This window comes from Lates calcarifer, linkage group LG9 (genome assembly GCF_001640805.2).
Source record: "Lates calcarifer isolate ASB-BC8 linkage group LG9, TLL_Latcal_v3, whole genome shotgun sequence".
Taxonomy (NCBI): domain Eukaryota; kingdom Metazoa; phylum Chordata; class Actinopteri; family Centropomidae; genus Lates; species Lates calcarifer.
The window spans coordinates 21,790,039-21,801,316 of NC_066841.1; the positions used below are offsets into that span (position 1 = coordinate 21,790,039).

The window sequence follows — 11,278 nt, forward strand, 5'->3', positions numbered from 1 at the left end:
TCACCTCTTTTCGCTTTCCTGCCCCTGTTTTTATTGTCAAGTCTATGATCCTCAAATAAACAAAAATGAATAAAAATGTGACCTCTCCAAAAGTGTTGCTCTAGCAGATATTCCATGTGCAAGTTTTCCCCCATGCACCTGAACACATCACCCTAGATGTTTTTAAACTTATATTTTCTTTCTTCATACTTTTTTGGACTGAAGGGTTTAGAACACATCTTGGCAGGGTATACAGTGCGTATATAGGTTTACAAAACAGTCTGACATATTGAGGAGAACACTCATTGGTTACTTTTCTAAACAAAAAAAACAGAAGAGCTGTGCAGGTTTTCCACAGTGAGTTGGATATATTTGGTGAATATCAATAACAGTTGGTAAAAGGCAAATGCTTTGAGATCAGCCATTGTCGTGAGCTCAGTCATGCTGCAGGAAGTGCCTAGAATGTTTCCAACTTGACTATAGTCTGTTTATACTCCACCCCAGCAGTCACTGGCAGTTCACATTGACCATCAAGTCAGGCAAAGTCAGCCAGTTTTGTAACAATTATTGTTATTGTTTTATCGTTCAGGCCTAGTTGTATGATATAAAAACCCTAACACTAAACTCCAACAAACACACAGTCCTCCTGTTTCATAGTCAACCTTTGAGCATCCCTTTTGATGATGTATCATGGTTTTTCAAAAGACCAGATTAGAAAAAAAAATTGCTGCTCTCTGACCCATTTGACTGAATCCAACTGTCTGCCTCCAAAGGTTTTGGATCTGCATGAGAATAAGCTCACTTCACTTCCAGAAGACATTGGGAAGCTGGCGTTACTGCAGGTAAAAGCCATTCTGAACCCGACTCAAGATATAAAGGGGATGAGTGTGAATGTGAATGTGTCTATCTTGTCCTGTCAGATTCTGAATGTGGAAAAAAACCGTTTAAAGGCCCTACCAGACTCGATCGGGGATCTGCGGCTTCTGCAGACGCTCAGTTTGAAGGGTATGATGCTAATGTCTTGCCTACAAGCAAGAGGACATGCACAATTGAAATGACATTGGTTTTGTTATGTCCTCATCATTGTGTATGTAATAGGTAACTATCTCAGTGAGCTGCCATCATCAGTTGGCTCTTTGCACAGCCTGCGCACCCTGGATGTGAGTGATAACAACATTGTCCAGCTCCCCAAAGCTCTGGCTTACATCCGCACCCTAGAGGTGTGTGTTCTTTGATGCACATTTACAGGAAATCTAAAAACATAGATATGGTTTTATTGCAAACCCTGTGTATTTATGTGTGCTGTGACAGAGCTTTACACTTGATGCTGTCATGATGTCCTACCCACCTGCATCTGTGTGTACAGAGGGCACAGAAAGTATCCAACGCTTCCTATGCACAGGTGAGCATTTACTTTGTGGTACATGCTGTAACCCTAACTTTTACCACTGACACAAAAATCTTCTTTTTCTCAACTGGATGTGACTGATCTTGAGTCTGAAATTTGTCTCAAACATAGCTGTTAAAATGGGTTTGAAAAATTTGTTGTATATGTGCATGTCTGTAACATATTCAGATATGCCCTGAAAGTTGTCAGTTTTATGTCACGTTGCTAGTCATTATGGGCAGCACTTTGGTGCAATGGTTAGCACTGTTGCCTCACAGCAAGAAGGTTCTGGATTGTGCAGTTTGTGTGCATGGGTTCTCTCTGGGTACTCCGGCTTCTTCCCACAGTCCAAAAACATGCATGTTAGGTTAATTGGTAACTCTAAATTGCCCATAAGTGTGAGTGTGATTGGTTGCCCTGTGATGGACTGGCGATCTGTACAGGGTTTACCCCTCCTCTCACCCACTGTCAGCTGGGATAGGCTTCAGCCCCCCGTGTTGAGCCCTGACATAGGTGTAGGCACAGATAAAACGTTTAGATAGAGAGGTCAGTGAAACACTACTTTTAACCCTGCTATTAAGTTACTCTTAAAGATATTGAAGCAGTATGGAGTGGAAGTGATAAAACTTAAACTGTAGTGTAGAGCCATATTAAATCTACAGATGGTGTCTGCCTTTTCCTGCATGGGTTTCATATTGTTCATCCACACATGGGATTTTCAGGAAATGAGGCATGCTACTCAAACTGTTTCTGGTTTCCCACTGGGAGATATAGGTGTCATACTGAATGCATCTCTGGAATTTATTATTGACTTACCAATTGCCATTAAGACCATTTATTACTGGTGTTGCCATATCAAGACTAAAATCACATGGATAATAACTTAAATCCAAGTTTACAAAGCTGGGCAACAGGTATAATAATTAAACCTTGATGGAATTTGATTTAAGCCATAATTCTTGCAACACAGCCTTGTGGGATTTCTTCCATTCCGAAAGTGACCCGTAACGTTATATTAGACTTTATGAGACATATGGTGGATTTTTTCTTTGATGTGCTTTTCAGAGCTGGGAGAGGAGTACTGCCCCCCATCCCAGTATCTCTTGCCAGTGCTGGAGAATGACAGTGGCAAACAAAACTGTGACCATTGGGATGGCTTAGAGGAGGCCTGGCAGGTACAGTGGGTGACACGCTAACACACAAAACTCTGTTAAGCTGTAGACATGCATAGAATGTGTATGGCTCACGTTGTTTATGACTGTGTACTGTACACAGATGTTTGCTTGGACCTTGTTAATTGCTCTTTACGCTGTATTAGCTGATTTCTGTTGTCAGACTATCATTTAACCTTTCCTCACTTTCTGTTGCAGAACAAATTCAGTGACTACGAGAAAAGAAAGGTGTGTGATTCCAGCCAACACAGTGGCAGTCAGATTTCATTCCAGATATCCATAGCTTTTAATTCATCTCTTACGCATCAGTAACTTTGCTCAGGCCTACCCTGTCGACATAAGGCAAGTCTTAACAAGTCCTTAACAAGTCGTCTTTCTCTACCATGGTGTCTTGGGAGATTTTTGAAAATCTTTTTTTAATAATTGATAAGAAAAGATCCATACCTTAATTTAAAGCTGCACTTATCAATATCTTGGAATTAATAACGGATCAATTGACTATGTAAAATGTGAGTGGTGTCAGGGGCATAGATAAAGGCTCAGAAAATTACCACTAACTCTACAGGTTCCCCCAGCTCTCTGGAGCTTTTTGGCATCTTTCAGCTCATTGTTTTAATTCAGTTTTACTGCACTTGTTTCCAGCATCAGTAGCTTACAGTAACACATAAGAACATACTTATTTTCACTGTTAAAGGAGAGTTGGTAATTTGCAAATCTGCAGATGATATGTGAAATGTTAAAGGATTTTTCTTGGAAAGACACTGTGTTAATTAGCTTGTCACTGGCTACTTTTTATTCATACAGTCCAGACTAGATGTATTTAGAAAGTTACATATTCTTGGGTCTTCAGGCTCTAATGGATACTACATTAAAAATTCCAAATCTTAGCTTTAATTTGAATAAATTTACATCAACATTGAAAAAACTGTGTGAGATTTAGCCTTTTCAACACATAGCGCCCCAATTGCAGAAGTTCAAAAGTAATCGGACACTTGACTAGTAAATGATTCTCGTGTAGCTGTGTTTTGTTTGATGTTAGTCAATGACCAGCTCTATTCAGGACTTGTAGAAAAGCATAAAAGTTAAAGATTTTTCAAAACAGACACGTGTACACAGTATACACACTGTTACACTGACTTGTCCTTTCATTCTACAGCAGCAGAAGCAGCAGGAGAAACTGGCCTTTGAGCGGCACCTGGAGGAGAGGCAAAAAGAGCACACCCAGCTTCTACTCATGAACACATCCCACAAGGAAAACATCCTCAACTCAGTCCGACAGGTACACTACATGCTTCCTCACTCTTGGTCCTGCATTTTATAAGAATTTAAGTGTTTGCTGGATAAGCATTCTATTTTATTGTTTTTTCCATCCATCCACTATCTATACCGCTTATCCTTAACCCTCTTTGTAGGTGCCTGCTAGGCAACATAGCCTGTTTTAGCTTTTTTAGATAAAATGAGACACCCATTTAATTGGTTATTTCAATACTAACCAATAAAAATGAGAAAAAGTGGCCAGATGACCCACAAGGGTCCATTTTGCTTGTGCTTTTCAGCACATGTACACATGTAACACAGCCCTGTATTTACTCATTTTCATCCAGATAATCACCTACAAAAATATGAGTCAACTTCATTGGATAGTAAAGAAGTATTTTTAAAAAGTTTACATGACATAAAATATATCAGAAGAAATTACAAAAAACTGCATGTTGTACCGTAATGGAATCACATAGAGCCATACCAGGCATAGGTTAGAATACAGACAGAAATGTATTTGCCATGAACAAGATTTTGTAATGCAGTGAAGTGGTATAAATCACAGGTGGCACTGCCAGCTGATGAGAGTCAGGATGTCATATAGTGATAAGGGAAGTGAGATCATTTTGACAATCCAGCAGGAAGAGAGTAAGAATTAGGATGGAGATGAGGATGAGGATGAGTTGCTTCCTCAACTTTCATAAGCAGTGAGGTGTGTTAGTGAGGAAGGAGATTTTGTGTAGAGGCAAGTACTTGTGAGTCTATGTTCATGCTTGTGAGGACAAGGTGGTGCATATTAGGATAAAAATTATGATGATTTTTAATGTTTTACCTTGAAACAATATTAATTCTTAATATGATAATTTGATATGATGATGTTGTTTGTGTTCCACAATTGATACAATGTTGCCTGAGAGCAACAGTTGGATATGAAATACTGTTTTTCATTAAATATGAAATGTGTAATACATTAAAAACAAGATAAATCTGTTTGTTCAAATGTTTGGTTAAAGAAATTGATGTTTTCCATACATATATTATCTGCATAAAAATAGCAAATTTGTCCATTATGGTACAACAACAAACTATTTTTTTTTCCTCGCTGATATCATCATGTGTACCATGGAAGTTTTTTTTTTTAGCTGCCTCACAGTTCACACACAGAGCACTACAGGAGCAACAGAGCAATAGGCTGTAAATTCTACAACTGCATCTTATCTTAAAATTACCAAACCACAAAACTAACTGTGGAGTTAGATACTTGATGAAAACGGAGGGCAGAGTAACAGTGTGATGCAGGCAGTGAGTCGTTCTGATTCTCTTTGCTCCGGTGTCAGGTGAGAGCTAAATGCTGGTCATGGACAATGGACACTGATGTTATGATGGTGATGTGATGAGTTAAAAATGGCTGAGAGAACTGAGCTATGACCAAGACACCAACTTTATGTCTGCAGTGTCTTTAGTATATATACTGTATATATTATAGTGGCGGCCCGAATTATTGCAGCTGTTGCAGTATTATAAATTTGCAAACTAACCGGTTGAGCTGAGAGAGAGAGAGAAAGAAGGGACAAAGAGAGCAATGAACTAGAATGAACTAGCTAACATTAAGTCAGATTTGTATTTGTATTTTCTACTGAGACCAATCCCAAATCCAACAGTTTTTATCAGCTGTGTCTGTCTCTACTGGCTCTCTGTACCTGTCAGTCCTCTGTCATTCAGGGCTGTCTTTTGGGGCGTCTTCTTCAGTAACACTGTCACTCAAATTTTCATTCAACATTTTCTGTCGTTTTCCCCTTTATCTCGCTCCTACTCCTGACATTCTGCTGCGCACGGCTGCAATGTCCAAAACAGTGCTGTGTGTGTCAACCCAACCTGATGTGCCTCTAACTCTGTTGCAGCCTCATGATTGGTTTGGCACGGCACTATTCTCCTTATCATTGGTGAAAAGTATTGTCTATCAAAACACAGGTGGAATGAGTTCTGTTGACGTTATCGACAGTGTCTAAAAAATAAATAAATGTCTATTGAGGAAAACTTATATTGTGATATATAATGGTATCATTTTATCGCCCAGCCCTAATTCCTAATGAATAAAGTCTAGATCTTTTGTGATAGCTGCAAGCCGCTACTACCTGCTGCCAGTCACTGCCAGTCACTGTCAACCACTGCAGGCCGCTGCTTGTTGCTGCCGGTTGCTACTAGTTGCTTTGCTGTTAGAAAATGCATTTCCTGAAGGAAATTGCTGAAGTAATGATAAGAACGGCTGAAAATTGCTCAGTAAGCAGCTAAATGCAGGAGCTGAAATCTAATTAATCAGATGGTGAGGCTGCAAAGAGTTTAAAGCAATGCTTCTTCTATATATAGTGCTCTAACACACACACACACCTATTCACACACCAGTGATACATTGGGGCAATTTGGGGTTCATTATCTTGCCCACGGAAACTTTAGCACGACTAGACTAGAGCCAGAGATTGAACCACTGACCTTCCGATTAGCGGACAACCAGTTCTACCTCCTGAGTGACAGCCAAAATACAACTTAAAATTGTTGTTTTTGTCAATGGAGTTCAGTGATGTATATTTTTGGTACTCAGATGTCAGAAAAAAGCTTTTCAATGGTGATTTTAGTGTTTTCTGTTAGCACTTGAGTAGCTGAACATAGGAATATGTAGTATATGTCCAAACTCCAAACACAAAGGGAAATTTTGCAAGTTAAAAAATTGGGAAGCTGAGGAGACTGTAACTGAGAACCTGACTGTGACTTACCAATCAATTAAGGTTTACACCTTAGTTATGAAACCTCAGTGGACTTAGATGTATACATGATAAGAGGCAGGAGGCTTGTGGCAACATTTTGATACCTATTATGAGTATATTGAGATAAATCTACTACTGGGAGCAGTGTTTTTTTTCTGCTCTGAAAAATCCATAGGTCCTCACTATAATTGGTCAAGTGACAAACTGATGAAACCTCCAACAAGCTGTAACACCCTTCACTAAAGAAGCACACATCTCCTAAGCTAAACATTTTTAGCAGATGAACAGGACAACATTAAAATGTCAAAGTCTCTTTTAAACCACAAATGGAGTTTGTGGCTGCACATATGCCAGATTAGTAAACTTCAAAGGTTGAGTGGTTTTGAAGAAAGTTGAGCTAAGCTCCAATAGAATCCCATTCATTTTAAGTTTGATTAAAAAATGTATATATGTCTAAAAAGCAATGGCTGAAAAGCAAGGGTGTCGAGGGTTTGGTAACAGCAGTCTCTGCCAGTCAGAACTAATGGTGCTTTTAATGACAAGAAAATAAATGTATCATGTATCAGTACATCAATCACAAGTTTTAAACATAATACAAGAGGTTAACTGATAAGACAAAACATAAGTTGAATGGTGATACAGAACAGTGATTTACAAATAAAATATAAAACGACAACAAATTACAAACATAACAATTAATTGTGTGGTTGATACTGAATTAGACTGATTTGGTCCCATGACTCCCACTATAACCACATATTTTTGATATACTGTAATCCTGACATATTATAATGCTTTTCCCATGAATACCTAATAAATCTAATCCTCTACCTTCAAAATACAGGGAAAACAGATTTTAGGTGTGATGACCCCTCCCTAAACCACCAGGGGCAGCAGAGCTTCATCACATAAAGTTTCAATGGAGGCTTGGTTTTCTTACCTTGCAAAATGCATGGCAATAAAAAAGCTGAACACACAAAAGTAGTCTTGGTGTGTTGGGAAGAGTGAAGAGTGGTGTGAATGTGGTTGAATATATTTTTGTTATCAATTATTGACCAAGTCAAGGCTGTAACAACCTCATCCCAAATATTCTACTTCGCACCTCATTTTTGGAAAATATTGCAAATTTTGTGTTTTTCCTATTGAAAAAAATGGGTTCTTTTGACAAAAAAGGCATAAAAACATTTTAAAAAATAATTTAAAAAAACTTAATATCTATGCTTAGGTCTGAAGTTATTGAAAAGATTTGATGCAGTGAAAGTGAAAAATAATATTTATATATAACATTTTTATTACACTTTTATGAGAGGGACCATTTTGGGACCTAAAGCTAAAAAGTGTAACTTCGTTTTTAAGGATCCTCAAGCATTAATAGCCTGTGACCAATGACAGGATTGGTGTCTGGTACATTTTTATGACAGAGTTCATTATACCGTTTTCATCATCCAATTAATTGCTTTGTCTGTTAAACATAAAAATGCTCATATAAAGTTCAACATAGTACAAAGCTATGCCTTCACATTACTTAAAAGTAATTATAAAATCAGTTTTACTTATATAGTCCAAAATCACAAATCTACCTCAAAGGGCTTTACAGTCTGTACAACATATGACAGCGTCTGTCTTTAAACCATGGAGCCAGTCAGTAGATCACATGAGAACATCAAAGCCATAATTTCATAATATCTGTTGCACTAAGCCCCAAGCCCGTTTATTCCTGTTGAAGACAAAAAATTTTAAAACATCTTACAAGTTTGTACTTTGATTTATTTAAGTTAAAAATACCTGTGTTTTTTTTTGTTTTTTTTTTACTGCCTATTGTGGAATGTTTGTGTTCATTTGTTTGGCCCTCTCTGCCACACAGTGTTTTATATCTGCTCTGAGTATGAATGAGTCTGAATGGCTAAGTTCTGACCATTTAATGGCTGACTGGCATGCTCATGAGAAATGAAATTCTGCACCAACTATAGATAGTGGGGAAAAAAGTCACCTAATCTCCAAAAACCCAGTGAGGTTAGCACCAGTTATGGAGTTTTTGTTATCTGTTTATTTATCTGTTTGCTTTGTGTTGATTTCATCTACATTAGTGTGTATAATCTGTCTAATACGTAGGAGCAGGAACGTCTAGAGCAGGGAGTCAGTCAGCAGCAGAGGGCTCAGGAGGCAGAGAGGCTGCTGATACTGGAGAAAGTGCGACAAGCTGAAGACAGCATCAGTAGCCGCATTAGTAACATGCTGATGGACAACAACCGGTAGGACCTGACAGAACTTCTTGTATTTTTTTGTTAAGAGAGGGTGTGTGGATTTGTGCCAAGTTGCTATATATATCAATTGTCCACAGATGCATCTCTGCTAACTCCAGCATATTTATGTCTGTCTTTCCAGCCAGAAAAAGAGTACAGAGTTTCTTCAAGCCATGGAGGAAGACCGGTGAGTGGAGAGATTCATAACACCCAGAGAGATGTGAGGCATTCCAATACATGGCAGCATTCATGCAGTTGTTTTCCACTTACCAGACTGACTGCTAATAGACATTTTCCGCGTAAAATGGACAAAGGGCTTTCCAGAGGAGGGAAAATAAAAACACAGTAACAGGACACTGGAGACCTTAAAATCTTCACCTCAAAGAAGAAAAACCTTGGTACAGCATGTAGTTGAAAATATGTTTAAAATAATTTTTATGTGATGAGAAAATCCAGAAGGTTTAATAAAGTATTGAAAATAAATGATAAGCGATTTAGATTATGGATGGATGAACAAACAATGGGCTCATTTTGTACAGGGGCACAGTCTCATAAAGCAATGTACAGGAAACACTGGACCCCACCGGAGAATAGGGGGCATATTTGCATAACATAAGTCGCACTGACTAGTTGTAAATTTAGTCCTACTGTCTCCAAAAAAGGTCACAAAATGTGACAAAATGGTCATAGTCTGGAGCCCAGTAGTCTTTTTCTGGAGATGCTTTTCTCTTTAGCCTGAAGCTGTCATTGTTGTCAGATGGTTTTTACTTATTGACAAACTTTTAAAAGTACCTTGTGTTTGTCTCATATTTGTATTTGTATGAGCCGTGAAGCTTATTTAGTATTTAGCTGGTTTTTGTAATCTGTCTATACTCCAGTTAATAATAAAATAATTGTGATTGGTACAAAATCAGAACATCCTTATTACATTTCACCATGATTTTCAACTGTCTGGCATCTAGGTTAATGTTAAAGTCAGCAAACCATTACTATAATAATGCTGTTGTTGACTTCCCCCACAGGATCCGTATGGAGCATCTGACTGCCATCACGCAGGAAGAAGCCAATTCATTGAGGAGAAGGGAGGTGGCAGGTAAGCAGCTGAGCAGTTGTAAAATTAGTTTTTCCATCTGCTTACACCAATCTTACATCTTTATTGTAACAGATCTTTTCTCAGAGTTAATTTCTTAAAATACTTTATTCATTCAGTTTGCAGTTTATTAGAGACACCTAACTAATGCAGTCTAATCCAACAGTCCTGCAATAAATTTAATCTTCCTGGAATTTCTAATGTTCAGTTGTTTATGAAATTATTTTAGAGAGATCTGAATCAACCATATGATAATTTTGGAGGATGTAGTTTGTAGTGCTGTTGAAATGTATTGCGTTACAGAGGGGGAGGTTTTTCTGTTATGTAGCCTACCCTTGTTGATATAAAGGGGTGGACAGAAAAATATAAACAGCTGTCTGTATAATGCAGTAGAAGCTAACAGCACCACAAACAGTAGCCACCAGAATGTTGGCTACTGTAGAACAAAGTTGAATCAAAACCTCTCTGGACAGTCTCAACACAAACTGAACATTTGAACCTTCATAAATTTAGGATCTGTTGCTGGACTGTGGTATTAGAAAGTGCCAGATGTTCTCTATTTTCTGAAGTCCACCAACTTAAGGCATTAAATCAACTCCACAAGCTTCTACGATATGCATGTCTTCAGTCAATAGACTGTAGTGAAAACAAGTATTAATGTCAAAGGATAGAATGTGCAGACATTCAGGGAGGTGTTTTCAACAGCAATAGCTTGTGTACAGACAGGTGGCAAATTAACACCATAATGTGTCTTAGAAAGGTGGTATTGATTATACAGGTCTCTGGAACCCCACTGGAGGGATGGAATGCCATTTTTCCCCAAAATATTCCCTCATTTGGTTTTTTAATGATGGTAGTGAGAGTGCTGTCCAATGTGAAGGTCTGGTGACTGGGAAGGCCATAGCATATGATTGGCACAATGTTCACACTGACCCCGTGTGCACTATGGATGGGAGCCTTGTGACCCTGGAATAGACCACCCCCATCCGGATAGAAATGTTTCATCATAGGACAAAGGAGATCACTCAGAACAGCTTTGTGTTGATGTGCAGTGATGCTTCCCTCTAAGGCAATGTGGACCCAAACCATGCCAACAAAATCCCTCCCACAGCATAACAGTTTAGGGGTCAAGCATTCAGGCCTGCACCGTTCATTTGGTGTATGTGACACATGATGACTTATCTGACTCACTTTTTTTCATATCCCTCTTTGTAATGAGGGATTTGCACAGCAACCCCCCAACAATATCCCTCTCTGTGTAATTGTAAATGGTCTGTTCTCGCTGTCACATTCTGATCATGTTCCACAGTGACATTCTCAGTCACCTCATTGGTCTTCTGTTTCTCCTTACATATTGCACTAATGCACGAGCATCACGTTCATCA

General features: G+C 38.5%; 1 protein-coding gene across 3 annotated transcripts in view; it reads left to right on the forward strand.

Moving 5' to 3' along the window:
- lrsam1 (leucine rich repeat and sterile alpha motif containing 1) overlaps window positions 1-11,278 on the forward strand; it is a 40,238-nt gene that overhangs the window by 15,146 nt on the left and 13,814 nt on the right. Inside the window, exons 6-15 of one of the 3 annotated variants that reach the window (XM_018701908.2) lie at window positions 753-821; window positions 900-984; window positions 1,078-1,199; window positions 1,291-1,381; window positions 2,432-2,541; window positions 2,737-2,766; window positions 3,698-3,817; window positions 8,673-8,812; window positions 8,946-8,990; window positions 9,826-9,896. In XM_018701908.2, coding sequence (XP_018557424.1) covers window positions 753-821; window positions 900-984; window positions 1,078-1,199; window positions 1,291-1,381; window positions 2,432-2,541; window positions 2,737-2,766; window positions 3,698-3,817; window positions 8,673-8,812; window positions 8,946-8,990; window positions 9,826-9,896 — 883 coding nt within the window. Of the gene's footprint in view, window positions 1-752; window positions 822-899; window positions 985-1,077; window positions 1,200-1,290; window positions 1,382-2,431; window positions 2,542-2,736; window positions 2,767-3,694; window positions 3,818-8,672; window positions 8,813-8,945; window positions 8,991-9,825; window positions 9,897-11,278 lie in introns of all 3 variants that reach the window. The other 2 variants (XM_018701909.2, XM_018701907.2) reach the window with 2 other exon arrangements.